At 46.9% G+C, this 16,276-nt stretch overlaps 2 protein-coding genes across 2 annotated transcripts; both read right to left on the reverse strand.

Annotated features, from left to right (window-relative positions):
- Nucleotides 1-419: 419 nt before the first annotated feature.
- LAJ45_03323 (uncharacterized protein) lies at nt 420-3,933 on the reverse strand (the record flags this gene model as incomplete). The annotated part of the gene is made up of 2 exons (XM_046112910.1): nt 420-2,236; nt 2,289-3,933. 2 exons carry the CDS (start codon nt 3,931-3,933, stop codon nt 420-422), a joined length of 3,462 nt encoding a protein of 1,153 aa, XP_045973787.1.
- A 7,996-nt stretch (nt 3,934-11,929) lies between these two features.
- LAJ45_03324 (uncharacterized protein) lies at nt 11,930-15,369 on the reverse strand (the record flags this gene model as incomplete). The annotated part of the gene is made up of 6 exons (XM_046112911.1): nt 11,930-12,723; nt 12,799-13,315; nt 13,409-13,455; nt 13,531-13,822; nt 13,882-14,526; nt 14,614-15,369. The coding sequence occupies 6 exons, from the start codon at nt 15,367-15,369 to the stop codon at nt 11,930-11,932; spliced, it is 3,051 nt and encodes a 1,016-aa protein (XP_045973788.1).
- Between the last annotated feature and the right edge of the window lie 907 nt (nt 15,370-16,276).

The raw sequence follows: 16,276 nt of genomic DNA on the forward strand, positions 1-16,276 counted from the left end.
ATCACTGCACCCAGAAATACATATAGGAACCATGGATATCTCTGGAAAGCCGCACACACTTCAAAGACAATGGATGGCAATAAGAATCTTCAGGTTTGAAAGAGTATGTAGACGACTTCTTATCATTCATCTCGTCTACAAAGACATGTATAGAAATAGATCTGACCGTAACAATAAACTTAGATCTAGTATCTAATAGAAGCGTTACCAAAACCATAACTCGTAAAAGAGAGAAACAAAACATATAAAGTATAACATCTAACGTAAAAACATACAATCAAAACATTAGAAACGAAAAAACCCGTAATTAAAGCTGTAGAACCGTGCTCCCCAAACCATAGCCTAAACGATAGCAAGTATATACCCCAACCAAGTACCAACCCAACCCAAACATGAACATGAACATGAACCAAAACCATTTAAATGCTTCCCTCTACAAACTCCATTCCACTGATTCTCTCCTGAGTCCACTTTCTCGCGCCGCTCTCCTCGCGCTTCCATGAAAGGACAGGCCAAAATCTCTCGTCAACCTTGACACTCACAACGCTGGTAATGCCCTTGCGATTGACCTGCTTGATACGAATGTATTCACCCGTTTTCCACTGCTTAGTCCTAACGACATTGGTGAGGTCTTCAATGCTGCCAGTTAGAACACCATCAACCTCCAGAATCCAGTGTGTTGGTCTGATGTTATCCAAAGCTGGTGATCCGTATGAAACACCACCGACATAGACACCGGGAGTTGACAAGGGAATAAGAGGCGATGGATTCTTAGTATCGACCTGCTCCAATACAGCTGCATGTGTAGCATGGACGATGGCACCAAAGAACTGAACCACGTTGGTTCCAGTAGTGGGGTATGCACGGGTTGTGGGCACAGTTAACGTGATTTCAGATCTGCCTCTGAGAACGACCATCTCAACAAATTCCTTTGTATCGAGGTCAAGCTCGGCGAGCTGGGATACACGATGAATAGGCTTCCCGTCAATCTCTAAAACAATATCCGCGATTTTGAGTGCCTTCTCCTCATCCCCGGCTGGGGCTGGTCGGAGTCGCGATTCGACGATCAAAGGTCGAGGTACACCACGGATCTTCTTTGCAGCCTTGACATATGCGTCGAAACGCTTTTGGGACAAGCCCATAGTGAAAACGGTTGCGAGGGGCATATCAGAAAACTCAATCCCAAGATCGCGGCGAGGAGGTTCAATTTGGCCTTGGCCGTTTTCTGCATTGATACGAGCGACGACTGGAAGGACGTATCGTCTAATGTCGAGACCCTGAGTCCAGTATGAATCGTCCCCGGTCTTGTTCTGGGAAGAAACCGCCATGTAGTACGCAGCTACTTTCAAGCTCTTCTTCTCATCGTCTGAAGCATCCTTTAAAGGCTTACGGACAATGACACCGCCCCAGCAGCCAGAGGACTCGGCAACATTGATGTTCTCAATGTTGATCAACCTATGACGCGGTGGATTGCATTGCCAAGTGTTGAAGTTGACACCGATCGAAGCAATTGAGGTCTCTTTCTGGACCAACAGCTGATCACTAGTTAAACCGACGACTCTAACCTCGTCACGCACTTTGAGTGGCTTTTCATCCCACTCAGGCACGGTAACGTTCTTGGGCAAAAGCTCGATGTCGAAGGTAACCAGTGCGAACTGACCCATGTAGACGACACGACCTGGAATGTTCTTGTTGGAGACGGTGAGACGGATATCGAGCATCTCAGTTGGAACAGACGATCGATCGAAGAGCACAAGAGGAATAGGGGAAAGAGATACGATCATGCCAACACCAGAATAATTGGAGGCGGAGGTGTGGCCATAGATTGAGTATGGGAGGCGGCAGACAACATTGACAAGGGCGGATTTGATCTTGTCCAAGCCGACGTCTTCGGCATCCTCCTCTTCATCCTCCTCGAAAGCAGTCTCCTCTTCCTTCTCCTCTTTCACTGGTTCGATTTGTTTGAGTGGTGCAGGTTCCAATTCACGTCTGATCCAGGTTCCTGCAGTATCGTTCCTCTCAAACAAAGCGCCAAGGAAGAAATGACGGTCGATATCAACCATCAACATCTGGTCCTCATTCCTTCCCATAGATCTTGTCATGAATGGAACCCGTTCATAATCGGGAAGGGTCTTGAACACCTCGATGAATTGATCAAGATTCTTTGTTGGCTTTCCGGCAACGTGCGTGATGAGGAAGTCTCGACTCCATGATGACCACAGAAGAAACCCAGAAGCTACTCAGAAGGTTAGTGATTTGAAATAATCGACCGGGAATGAAGTACAAACCTGCGCAGAAGACACCAGTTCCCAGCTCTACATTATGACTCCTTCCGACCTGGTAACTCAAGTCATGAATCACAGCACCTCCAATCTCCAAAAACCTATTGGGAGTAATCGCGTGAAGGTCTTGAACAGTGCAAACGACTTGCAGTTTGCCTCTAGGACCTTCCTTCCCTTCCTTCCCAGATCTGAAGATATCAAGTACGATATCCTGCCCAACACTATCGTCAATAATACTCCACAAGGCAATGAAGTTTGTGATGTATTGGTCATTGCATGCAAAAAGAATATCACCAGGTTCCAGTCCTGCGACCCTGGTAACACCCTCGGGAACAACTTCCTCCTTCGGCTCGGCGCGCTTTCTTTCTGAGCTTGCAGGGCCGCCCTTGAGCACTCGGATCACACTGAGTAGTCCAGTGGCGCTGGCATTTCTGGCTCTGCATTCTTCTTCAACCTCCTCCTTCAACCCAAGCCTTCGCAGTTCATCGTAGCTGGTATGAAGAAACTCTGTCTGAAGCGTACCGCGGCTCACTAGCTCTCCTTTCTTGATTTTTTCGACTGCGCGAACCACACGGTCTAGTGGTAGATAGAACGAACTCTGGGAAGAGTTGCTTCCACCAGCGTTTAAAGCTATCGCTTGACCGTGGATATTCAGGACCGGTGAGCCAGAAGACCCACCGGAAGTCCCAGAGGCGGCTTGCATGTAAAATGTATTAAAATCGTTGTAGGAGTCTACACCATAGCTAGGAGCATGTCGGTCCAGCCTAGCGAGGGTAGAGCCAAGGATCGAGAGCTTCTCGCCTGCATCGTTACCAACAACCTTGATGTCCTCACCTACCCTTGCCAAGTCTGGGCGAAGCTCAATTTCCTCAACATTGATATGCTTTAGCTTGGCTGGGTCGTACCGAAATACCCCGAAATCATGGATCGGGTCGCGATACACAGGATAGCAGGGAATCTCTTCGTAATTGACAAAAACGGCAACAGAAGTGATGGGCGCAGGCGAAACAACATGTCTGTTCGACAGGATCAATCCATGCTTTTTCGAGATAACGAATCCTGTCGCTGTGTAGTCCCCTGCAGATTCGGTATCAAAGGGTCTGGTGGTTGTCGCCTTAATTGAGACAATACCGTTGATCACGCGAGCGATTGTCCTATCCCAGGTCTCCTTATCAGATTGGGATGTTGTTGACATGGCACTGTGATTGGAGGTAAAGCTCAGCGCCGACACACTTCTCGACAACGGCGGCGTAGGCATCGAGTGGACTGGCATCTTCTTGATTTCTGGCATTGGTTGTTCAATTTTTGGCGTTTGAACCTCAACTGTTGATTTTTCCTCCTCGACTGGCGTCTCTTTTTCAATTTCGGATTCATCCTTCTGCGCTGGCAAGGAGACTCTCTTCCTCTGTTCTTTCTTCAAGACCTGCTTAAGCTCAACTCTAGGTATACCAAGGCTATTAGAGTGGGTTGGGGACGTTGAAATTGCCAGCTCGCCGCCGACTTGCAGAGGGAAATAGGAGCCATCGTCGCGGGATTGATGGTGTCGTAGAGCTGAGTCGGGAATGGGAACTTGGGGAGTTTTAACGATATTCTCAGCTGGAGCTACCTGGAGATGTGAGGACCGAGTATTGGCTGTATTTGAGTCTTCCATATTGGCCAATATAGACTGGGTGCGAATGTTACGGAAACGATGGGGATGATGGCAACGCTTAGAGAGTGAAGCTCGGTGCTTCAAAAGCGAATGAATGAAACACCGGTGAGCTATGGTGATAGATGGTAATAGAAAGAAAGTGAAGGACAGATAGGGGAGATGGTAGTAGAGTCCTTTTAAACTGAACGAAAGGAAGATAAGAGAGAGAGCTTTTGGATTGGGAGGGAAGCTGCTCTCTATTTATCGTCTGGTATATGTGTACATTAGATACGACTTATACTTATTAGGGGCCGGCAGGCGTTCAACTGAGCGACCCACAGGACTGCATTTAGTGACTCAGGTACACCTACTGCTGGGACCCAGTGTAAACTCTGGCTCAGTAGGGGGGTTGTCTTAATCCGGGGAAAATCACAGTACTCGTACTCGAAGACTGTTGGACCCACAGATTTTTTTTCTTTTTCTATTTCGAAGGGGGGGGGGGGGGTGGGTCTTACAATATGTCAGATCTTCGAAGATGATAAAGCCGCTATCACAGATGTCAGCTGGTAGAGCTGATCAGGCCTTGTGTGAAAAATAATTTATGCTAATATTGCGCATGATGGATAAGCCTACGTTGTAGACTCATTCTATTATCTCCAAGTCCTCGTGAATTTGAAACCATATTCTTTCTCTTTTCCTTTCTCCAATCTCTTTGTTCTTGTTCACCTTCAAATTCTATGGCCCCAGAGACACCTCACTCGTGCTAGCACAGCAGACTACGGTTGGTAAGGAGGATACCCCAACCTTCCGCCTCCCGTTGAGACTCAAGACCAACAGTGATAAGCTAGATGCAGGGTCCCGATGATTCTTGCCCAATTGAGCTGCTTCTATTCCTTCTAGATCATTTTAGCTCTATCTTGCAACTGATGGTGTGCTCAGGTTTTTTTTTTTCTTTTTCTTTTTTTTCTTGCGAAACTTCGCCTCCTGAATATCCCGGTGGTCTGCCTATCGCTATTCCCCACGAACGAACAAACAACCTCCATTGTGAAAAGGAGGGGTTGAGAAGAATCCATTGAGAAACGATATTCGCAAGCCATACCTGCAATACCTTATCATACATACAGCGACCCCTCAACCGCCCCAGCCAATCCCTTACCTTCTTAAGAGCTTCTTATTATCCTTCCATTAACTTACCACACTCTCTCCCGCATGAGCAGTGCGGGGAAGCTCGGAATAATTTTCTGTTCCCAAAAATCAAAAAAGATCGGTCCGAAGCTAGGTGAAGCTACAATGGCAAATGGGCCTGGGTCACGGCTTTGGAGGCTCTGTGCAGTGGTAGCCGAGTATCTAGTAACACTAAAAGCAAGTAAAGGTCGAATCCGGGGGCTGGAACTGCAGTAGTGGAACAGAGCCTCTTCGGAACGAGTACACTTCGATGAGCTAGATTTTAGTACATCTCCACCCTTTCAGGGTCCGGTTCCCGGTCGGGTTACGGATTTTGAAGTGGAGGGATGTTTACTGTGATTTGTTCCCCTATCGATGCATAACACATGTCAGCTTCTATCAAACGGACACACCGCTTGCTTCTGCAGGTTCGAGGTGCTGTTACGCTACCCAGTCAGCCGCATGCACAGATGCGTGCGATAAAGTACCTACTTCTCGTAGAGTACAAGTCTTCCGGGTTCGATATGTAGGGTATCTACGTACATATGTACCTGATGCATGTCAATAACGACAAGGGTAAAGGAAGAAATAAAGGGTCCTTGAAGGACCTTGAACCCTTCGCGGAACGGCAGTTGACCCAGAAACGTGTCTACATCTCTCTTTACCAATCTACCATGGACCTACTTGTTTAACCTACATGCCCTTTACTGCCAAATTGCTGCTCACGCCTGGGGACAGTAAAACTCCATGAAATCAAACGTTTAGACATCGGTTCGAGGCCCCCCTCAAAGCTAATCTTACCTAATGGATTCGTTTGCCATCCAGTCTGGCCTGGCCGGTTTTTGCCACTTTGGAAGAATCTTCCCGCGAACCCGCTTTACTGCTTCAGCTGCTAGGTATTTCCAAATAATTGCTTATATAATGGTGAGCATGGGTACGACATCCACCAATAGCAAGATGAGATTGCGCCCTGAGGCTGAGATGCCCGAACATACTCTAGGTAAACACCATGTATGTACCAGCTACCTCCATCACTAGTACTTCCCCTCACAATCTCATTTAAGGCTACACTGAGTCATGGAGATGCATCCGAAGACCGAAGCACAAGCGGTCAGGCAAGCGATTTGACCTCCAAGCGAGTACCAAATCTCACCCGGGCAGTGAAGGCGATGTGCCCATGCGCAGTCCAATTCTCCTTTCAAAATTGCGGGGAAACTCACGTTTTACGTCATGAGATCTAAATATATGTTTTCTCTTTTATTTCGTAGACGTTGTGTGCGCAATGTTTCACAATTCTGAATGAGAACGCACCACCACTTCGAATACAAAGGCTGATAGTACCTCTAGCCTTCCAATTATTCGCTTTCATAAATATCGGCAATTATATTTCCAATGCTTGACGCAATTCTTGCGCAGAAACTCGCATCATCCCCCTTAGGAACTGATGCTAAAGAAGAGCGTAACTAAGTACCAATCAGATGCCATATGGCTTGTACAGGATGTTATTTGTTGGATTGAAAACTATATTCACGGAATACAAATGTCCGATAGCGCCATCACCAATGTTAGTACGAAATTTCTGCGCACGATTCTACTCAAGATCCATCCATATGCATTGATACTTTGGCATTAACTCGAAAACCAAAATGATTATATAGTTCGAATAGCCTTCCTCACGAATGAAGTATGGCCCAACTTTTATCGGATATAGGAAGGCCTACCCCATCAAGCTGGGCCGACGTATCATCGCCTTTCTTGGATTATGAGTCGTGGACTCTAAATTGAAGAAATAACAAAACTGTGTCTCTGAACCTAGGAAAATAATGAAGGTTGCCTTCAACACTACATAACAATTTCATTCCTAGGAAAAACATGCGCATCAAAAAGATATCATGAAGCCACAAAGCGTGTCATTCGAGGATCACTAAACGACTCCTTCGAACAACTTTGCTTAGCTCAGGATAGCCTTTCGATACCTATCGAGAACTAAAGTAAGCTCTCGTGGTATAGGTATTGTTATGACAGGCGATCTACGCGTGCACAATTTAAAGGTCATACATAAAGATTATTAATATCTATCAGATTACACTCAGCTTTGATAAATCTCTCAAAGAAACTAGTGGCCATTAGGGAGACAACAGGCGTCAGACAAGAAATTATGATGGAAAACCACCACTTCTGAGGTCGCCGTTTAGGTCTACGAGTGATAGGAGGCCTGTCTAGTTTCTACGCACTGAAGAGGACTCTATACAGATATCATTCCTCGCCATTGACCTCATAAATGATGCTGTAACTTAAGCTTTCATCTCCTTCTTAATTCTACTCCCCCCCGATGTTAGTTTTAAAATATAGTCAAGCGCTAATAATTATACACCTGTACTCAGCCGATTTCTCATTCTACAGGATTATACTAGTGCATAGACTCACTAGATACTAGGGAGAACCTAGTATATCCTATAGTTATGGCTTTGCCAAAGCCACTTGTGACTTCAAATTGAACTTGGTTAACTGACTCTAGTCACTCTATTGATAAGTTTCTTATTAGAGAACTATCAACACTTAATTTAGGTTTCCCCATCCATTGGCTTTACGAAACATGGCTTAATATCCAGGATCACAGTATTTTCACTGTCTAGTATTTATATTACTGGGGAAGTAATCACAGGTCTCTCGGCTCTTTGTTTCAATTTTAAACACAGGCCGTATGCACTGTTTTGGGTCGCAAATAAGCCCTGGAACTAAATGAATGACACGGCGATGGAAATTCCCTCATATTGTCAAGACTAATCGTCGAGTGACAAATTGTGATTCATCTTATAACAAAAATTAAGGCATGTCCGAAAATAACATGCGTCAGAAACTCCCGATATGAGGTCAAGGAATATCGCGAGGCGTTTTTCAGTCTCGAATGTATAATCTCAAAGATCGACGCGGTCAGCGCAATCGATCTAGGTAGGCATCATGACACACGTTGCCGATTTCCGGCCTCGGCGTACATAGGTATAGTTCTGGGTCGTACGGGGGCGGCGTAGCAACGGGTTTCGACACCTCCCGCCCCATCATGACTACCACCTAGCAACCACAATTGACCCTTTGGAGAGCTGTTTTTTTGTATAGTTGTTCAGTAGTAGCTAAATAAAGATAATTAGACATTTAATATCTTGTATACCAACCCCTTGCCTTTATAACAGTTCTATTCTCCTAGGCATGCTCTCAACTAGCTACCAAATCTCTAGAGAATAAATCATCAGGTAACAGTTCCCAGCAATGAATTAGACCTTCCTCCACGAGGGGCTTCAATACTTAAGGTAATCTAGTATCATATCCCAAATGGGGGTAGTGTTGATGGTAAAGCTTCTTGAGATGTACTCAAACATGTTCAATGCGATTTAAGTCAGGGGAATAGGCAAGCTAGTCCTCCAGAACATCTACCCCACACTCCTCTAACCGCTGAGTTATAAGGGTTGTGGTGTATACCTTTACAAACTTAATAGTTGTAAGAGCACGGGGTACACTGTCTCTGGGCGCCATCGGTGGTTGTGGAAAAAAATTTGTGGTCAGGCATTGCAGGCAGTCAGGCGTTGCGGCGTTGCGACCTCACGCCGTACGATCATTTACGACATGGCGCTGTACAATAGTATCAAAACCCGAAAAAAGAAAAAAATGCTTGAGCTACCTATGACGGCGACAGGACTCTCTTTGATATCGGCGCCCGACCTATGCATACAAAGCCCATTTAAGTTGCAGTCGCCACTACGGAAATTTGGGTTGCTGTCTGGTTCTCATGGCGTGTGCGCCTAGCAATGAGCATGAGGCTGAGTATATTTCTTCTTTTCAACTCAATCTTGACGTTCGCATCCTTTAAGGCGACCCTAACGTGGTATATTTCGACAACATCTATCCCAACGTCTTATAGTTACACAATGAAGTGAGATTTCGACCCGATGATCTGCTCATCTTACTGGTTCTAGCACTCCTTATATTCATAGAGGGGTGTGATATGGTTCCACAGGACCCTTGTACTCCCCAGGTAACATTTTTCGATGGTACAAGATCTAATGATGAGCCTTTCAGGCCTAACACGTGGAAGGCCCTGCCCTTGGCTATGAATTTGATTGGAGCACTTCAATCGGGGAGAGCCGTTGATTACTGCCCTCCCCCGCCTTTAAAGCATGGACCATCACTCGAACAGAGTTACCAGGCTGTCAATAGGACCAGGATTATCCAGGGCTGGTTTTCATAGGTCGATCCGGGGTTAAGTCAACTTCATAGCTGATATCGGTTGCCCTATTAATTGGTGAAATCTTACAAACCGCTAATAACAGTAAAATCTGAATAAAACAGTCTCATTGCACCAGTCTTGAAATCCAAGGGCTAGGGTTTCCACTTCATCTTAGTATCCAAGGTTAAATATCACTTCCCACGCAATACCAACAAGGGCGAGCGGTCTAACGGTTTAGACCCCGGCGTCGGGTGAGACACTGTGTGTTTGCTCAGGACCGCGAGGTCCTGGGTTCGAACCTTCGAGGAGTGGGGGTAGTAACGGGCCGCCGTTGCAGTACCTTTTGTTCTTTTTTTTTTACTCCGTAGTAAACTCAGAGAGAAATAATACCTACTCAAAGAGCTATTTTTGATTTTTGGTTTTTGGTTTCTCTAGAAGAGGGAGCCGGAACCCACCGCACATACAGTGCAAAAGGCAACATACGACTATATCCCATTCAGTATAGATATTATAATCCGGTGCCCTGTGAGTTCCGCAGAGTGGAACATTTAGGTGAGATAGTTATTTGAAATTCTCTACTCAACGCTATCGACGAAACACAGAAGAGGTATGGTGATGGTACCTCACTAAGAGCCTTGGTGATATACATGGAGAAATCCTGATAATGGGCACAAGGCAAGGTGTTATCCAGACATTTCTTCGAGACCTAGCTAGCCCAACTGAAGGGCGAACGCCTCAAGACAAGGCCGGGAAGGCCGTGCCTTGAGGGCCTAATAAGATGACCGCTCTTTGAATGTGCTGAATAACTACATAAAGCAGCGGCTCTTTTCACCACCAGGACAAACACATGAAGTTAATGGCACCCTGCTCAAAACAACCTATCAGCAGTGCGTGCGGTGCACTGGAACCCGGAGCAAATGTTTTAGGAGCCGGATCTAGCTCCTGGCAGCAGAGATCTTTACGCTAAAATCACAAGATGAGACCAGATCTGGATGTTCGGATGTCTTATTCGTGGCGTGCGCACCTACCGCGGCTTCAAGTGATGCATGAGCACGAGACATGACAGAAGAACATACAGGGTCCGAGGAGATTGTTTATTTATTAATGTACATACATACAAAAGGAGCACTTGAACGTCTATCTATAGCGCTTTATCATGATTATTAACCCCTCCGCCTACTACTCTGTCCACATTAACCACTGCCCTACATGATAGTGCATACATAGTAATCCTAATAAACCGCCCAACCCAGCCGGCCATCGTAAGTTAAAGAGAGTAAGAAGAATAAAGTTACAATGACCTTTTTGCGGCACAGAATATCGATAACATCGAGAACGTTGCAGTTCCATCTATAAAAAACGTTCGTCTGTCCCTATACCAAATACTACATGTGATTATAATACCAACTATGAATGATACCTCTCGCTTTCTAGCTACTCAAAACTAAACGATGTAACCGGATATCAAAACTGAAGAGAAAAACCAAGGGGGGGAGGTCCATTAATTTTTGAAGACGAGACCATGCGTTAAACAGTGCATATAATAGGCATTTAGTAAGAAAGCTTATGAGAAGGAAGATGAAAAAATAATGCAAAGCTGGATCGATCGGAGATGTTGGGATTCAGAAAGCCCTATGGGTATAAAAAAAAAAAGTTGGAACTTGGGCTTTTAGAGAGAAAGAAACCAAAAAACAGAAACAGATAAATGATGAAAGGAGGCGTGACGGAAGTTAAGGGAAGTGATAAACAAGAAAAAAACAACCGCCGCCGCCATACCCTCAAAACTACCACCCAATGACTACTACGTACTACTACTAGAATTTTCATCACGATGAATATATGCATATATCAACCCCCGCCCAACATGTCCCTCACAAATATAATAGTAGGGATCGAAGGAATAAAGGGAAACACCAAAAAAGAGAGAGAGAGAAAACAAAAACAAGGAAAGGGGGGGGAAAAAAATAACATTGAAGAAATCCACGGACCCCATGCTGATAACAAGAGAGAAAAGAGGAGAATGCTGCTGAAAGTAAAACCAAGATACAAATCCCCAATTTATCTTCAAAAATGTACCGAGAGCACAAAAAGACAATAAAGAAAAGCCCTTCCCGTAAAAAGAGTACCCCAAGAAAAATAAAGAAACTCCGCTTTAGGCTGAATGCAAATACACAATACAATCAACCAGAGTGGTAGAAGAGAAAATTCGAGAACTACTAATAAAACGAACTAAAAATTAAAAGAAAAACACTCCTCTAAATCGAAGGATTTTCCCCTCAGAAATCAAAGAACAGGGACACAAAACACAAAAAGGAAGATAAAGATAAGCAGAAACTAGAAGACATTGATATCAATCAGAGAGGGAAAGAAGACAAAAGGCACCTTTCCAGATACCCTCAGCATTATTCCTTTTATTCCCTACTGTCGATAGTAGATTACTCCAGCAACTCGTTCCGCATTTCCCTGTGTTTTCCAATCCACGTTGCATTAACCACCTAGTGGCTTGACTTTTAAGATCCCCCGAACTATTCCACTCCCCACAGGACATTACAATCTCATCAGACTGGCTAATGACACCAAATCCCCCAAGGGTGTAACTGAAGGATCTAGAGGAGACGGTAAAAGCTGTTTTCACACCTCTCCTTTACTCCTGACGACACCCCGCCTCCTGAAGAAATCCATGACCCTTCTGGCTGGACCAGTACTTCCGCCCGTTCCGCTGACTTCTCCCTCCGTGAATTTCCTATTCTTCTGTAGAACAGTAGGCCGTCGGCTAACGCCATTGCCACCTTCGATATCGACGCTCTCTCGTTCGAATCTGCCACCAGCAGCAGACGCCGGTGCAGATTCAACTGCCAGTGAAGTTTCTGAGCCAGTTTGAATCGATTCGTCTCTACCAGCGGTATGCGGTACGCCAAGTTGAGGTTGCGATGAGGTTTGGGGTTCTGCTGGCGCGAACCGGTTTCCTGAGAGCCCAGATGTCCTTGAGGGACGGCGCATATGGCCTGAGCCAGATATACTCTTGAGTGAGAAGCTTGTGGGCAACAAGCTGAATCGCCTTGATTTACCATTGGTTTTGTCGTGCTTGGATGGACGTGCACCCTGGTCTAGAGATTGACGAGGTTCGCCTGCGGCAGTCATCACGGGTCGAGGAGAAATCTCTGGTTTTTCAGAGCTGCCCATAAACTTGCCCAAAAACCTTCCTGGCTCACCACCAGCCCCACCTCCAACAGTATTCGCTCGTTTGTGGCCTTTGACGGGAGCCTCGGGTTGAGTCGACGGTCTGGTTGTATATTTGGCTGGTAAGACCGCTGTGCTTGGTTTTCCCATTTCTGAGGATCCGATAGCCTCGCTGTTGTCCGGATGGGGTATCGGGTTGCTGATGGTGTACGGTTTTCCGCCTTTCGGCGTCGCAATAATTTTCCCTTGAACATTGTTAGCTGCGAGACTCGGCGCTACAGGTACAGGCCTCGAATAACTGGATCCACGTGATGGCATACGATTTGAATTCCCCAGAGAGCTTGCGGTTGTGGGTCTTGCGGATGTTGTCCCGGCTTCCCCTGTAGTAAATGGCTTTCCAGTGACAGGTGGGCCAGATTTATCCTTGCTGGTTCTTCTTGATGGCTGTTTGGAGGTTGTTCCATCGCTCGAGGCAGGCGCTCGAGATGGTGTCTGGTACGCATAACTTGCCGGCCTGTTCCTCGAAGACTTACTCTCACCAACTTGCAGGACTTCTCGCTCTTTACCTTTCTGTTGTTCTGTTGAAGATGTTGTTCTAGCGTGTCTAGACGGTGTGCCGGCTGTGGTTGCTGCCCTAACAAGATTATCATGATGCTTACTAGTCGGAACAATAGGTGCGGGAGCTGCCGCATCTGCTTCGTCCGCCTCTGGAGTATCGTTAGGACCTTGCTGATCGGGGTCCACTGAGGATCCTCGCTTGGTTTGTTGTCTGGGTTCGACGTATTCAACTTGGACCGTTTGCCTCTTCTGATCAACACGTGATTTTGGTTGGGTAGTCTGAGGCACAAATTCATGAGCATGATGCCTTTGACCCATAGCTCCAGTGGCAATTGTGTGAGGATGACTAGTTGTTGAGGAGGGTTCTCGTACAGAAGCTGCACGTGCAAGTGCGGGTCGGCCATCACCAGGGGTAGGTTCTTTACGTAAGATACTATATTAGCTTCCAAGAAAAAGGATGGGTAAAGATTTATGATAATGAGAGTTTTGCGAACCATTAATTGTGACGGTTTCCGCCTGTTTCGAATTGATCGTGGAGCTTGTAATCATGCTCACGACGTTGGAGAATGGACTCAGCCAACTATGTCTCGCAACTTCGAAAAGATCTGCACGCTTCCTTGGGTCCGGTACCAAGATCCTTCTAAGGAGATCCCTCGCATGTGGACTAACGTACTCTGGGAAAGTCAATGGTGTTGAGACAATATATTTATAGAGCAAGTTGATATTGTCCCCCTCAGGATTAGCCGGATCATCGTCAAATGGAAGATACCCAGCCAGCATAGCGTACTATAAGTCTAATCAGCAACCGTTCGTGAGAGCCCAAATAAATAGTTGAAAGAACAAACCAAAATAACACCACATGACCACACGTCAACCTTCCTTCCAGTATACAAACCGTCGCTTACTACCAACTCCGGCGCCGCATAACAAGGACTTCCACAACTTGTGGCCATCAAATCACCTCGCCTCCTGACTTGTCCAGGGCCAAGAATGTTTAGCAAGCTCGCCTCCGGCCCGACTCTTCGGTCAGGCGTATTCGGCACGCCCTTTTCCAATTCCTTCAGTAGTTCGGGCTCTTCCAACCGATCCTCCAGCTCTCCAAGTTCATCGTTCGGATCAAACACATTTGCAAACCCAAAATCAGTGATGATTATGTTCCGGTTTCTATCCAATAGCAAATTCTCAAGTTTGAGATCACGATGGACAATTCCTTTCTTGTGTAGATACCCCACACCAGATACCAACTGCGCAAATAGACGACAGGCTGGGGGATCTTTCAGGAAGCGATGGTTGAGAATGAAGTCAAATAGCTCACCACCAGAAGCATACTCAAGAATGATACCAATATGGCGTTCGGTTTCAACCATCTCATGGAGACGGACAATGTTGGGATGTGAAAGTGTCCGTAGGATGGAAATCTCACGATGAATCTTGGAAAGACGGTTAGGGTGAGGAGAAAGTGAGTCTCGTCGGATGAGTTTAATGGCAACCTTTAAGCATAATTAGTATCTCAACTATCGTGTTCTACCGGATTGGGGGGTGAAAGGTCTGAAAGGTAGGAGGTAGGGAATAGATACCTGTACACCGCCATCTCTTCTCCATCCTAACTTGACCTTTCCAAATTCTCCCTCTCCTAGAGTTTGACCTAAGATATACTCCCCAAATCTTGTTTCCTTTCGGGTGGATCCAGTACTTCTTCCAGGCCCATCCGGTGTGTTGACAACTGCCAGCCCTGAACTCCCACCAGTAGCATCTCTGCCTCCCCTACTCCTGCTGCCGCTGCCGCTACCAGCGCTTCCACTTGCTCCATCAGCCCCTTCCTGGCGCCTTCTGCCGCTGCTGTTTGTAGATTCTGCCTGCTGTTGAGAGTTACTAGAGGTACCGTTCCTAGTTGGGTCCCTGGCAGAGTTTGACCTGCCCACAGGTTGATCCTTGCGGGGCTTGCTGGTCTCGTCGGCTCGTCGACGATCTCTATCCCTATCCGACTTTTCTCTTTCTCGACCGTCGGTGCTCTGGCCGCGAGTACGTCCTGACTGTGATCTACTGCGTTCAGTAGAACCTCCAGGCGCCGCTGAAGGTGCAGTAGTTGCTTGACGCTGGCTGCTAGTCCTTGGAGGAGGAGCAATAGGTGGGCCTTGTTGGCTCATTGAGTTGTTGGGGTAGCTCTGCGAAGTAGAAGGGCCAGGTTGGGCGTCGTTAGATGTTGCAGCAGCTGTGGGTGAAGGACCAGTGTACGTTGTGGGCCGGGGATGTGGAGGTCTTCCAGCTCTAGGAGGTGAAGGGTTTGGTGGTGCAGGAGCGGCAGATGGGGAAGCCGTTGCAACGGATGACATGTTTTAGGAGTTTTGTATCACCGCCGCTGACGACGGAGGTCGAGTGGGGAATTATATTTACAGGAGATTGAGTATCGGAGGATTGGGTGACAGCGATGATGGTTGGCCCGGCCTTGCCCTTCGACCGGGGTGGGGAAGAGGGGGGGGGGGAGGGAGGGAGGGACTGAGAGCCGGTGAAGGAAGAAGATGTAATGTAGTGGGAGGGAATGTGAGGAGGGTAGGTAGGTATGAAGATGGAAAGGGAAGAGGGACAGCAACGGTTGATAGACAATCCAGTTACCTTGGCAAATTTCCTTTACGGGAAGAAATTCTTAAAGGAAGAAGTTGGGTTGGGTTGGGTTTGGTTTGGTTGCGCGGGTCTGTTCGTGAATGAATGGTTGTTTACTCACTGAGCGGTTGCTGGACAACGGAGCACAGGACGACAGCGGGACGATCGATACGCGACGCCTCGAGCGGATTAACCGACTCCTATTGCCGTAAAAAAGAAGGGGTGCACCGAGCGACACAGAAGAAGAAAAGCGGGAAAAAGTGCGATAGAAATTGAAGAGAATGGAGGAGTACGTCGACGGGGTCAAGTTGGAGAGAGACTGTTCGGTGATGTTTACAATGAACAGCCGTCGACAGTGTGTCGTGGGGGTACGGGCTGAGAGAAAGAGAGATAGTGGTTGGTGTGGAGAAGTGTAGGAGGAGGACGGAGGAGCAGGTAGGAAAAGGGGAAGGGGGTGTGGCTTGCTGCAAAAAACGCGCTCTCCCGGCTTCGTTTTCGGGTTTGGGGGGGGGGGGGGGGTGCAGTGGTGCTTAGAGGGAGAGGAAGGTAGGTAGGATTAAGGAAGGGCAGGGCGGGCGGCGGTTGATAGAAAACGCAGACCTCCGAAGATGGATTGATGGCCGACCCTTTTCTCTTCTA

Source organism: Morchella importuna, assembly GCF_003444635.1.
Source record: "Morchella importuna strain M04M26 chromosome Unknown Morimp01GS007, whole genome shotgun sequence".
Taxonomy (NCBI): domain Eukaryota; kingdom Fungi; phylum Ascomycota; class Pezizomycetes; order Pezizales; family Morchellaceae; genus Morchella; species Morchella importuna.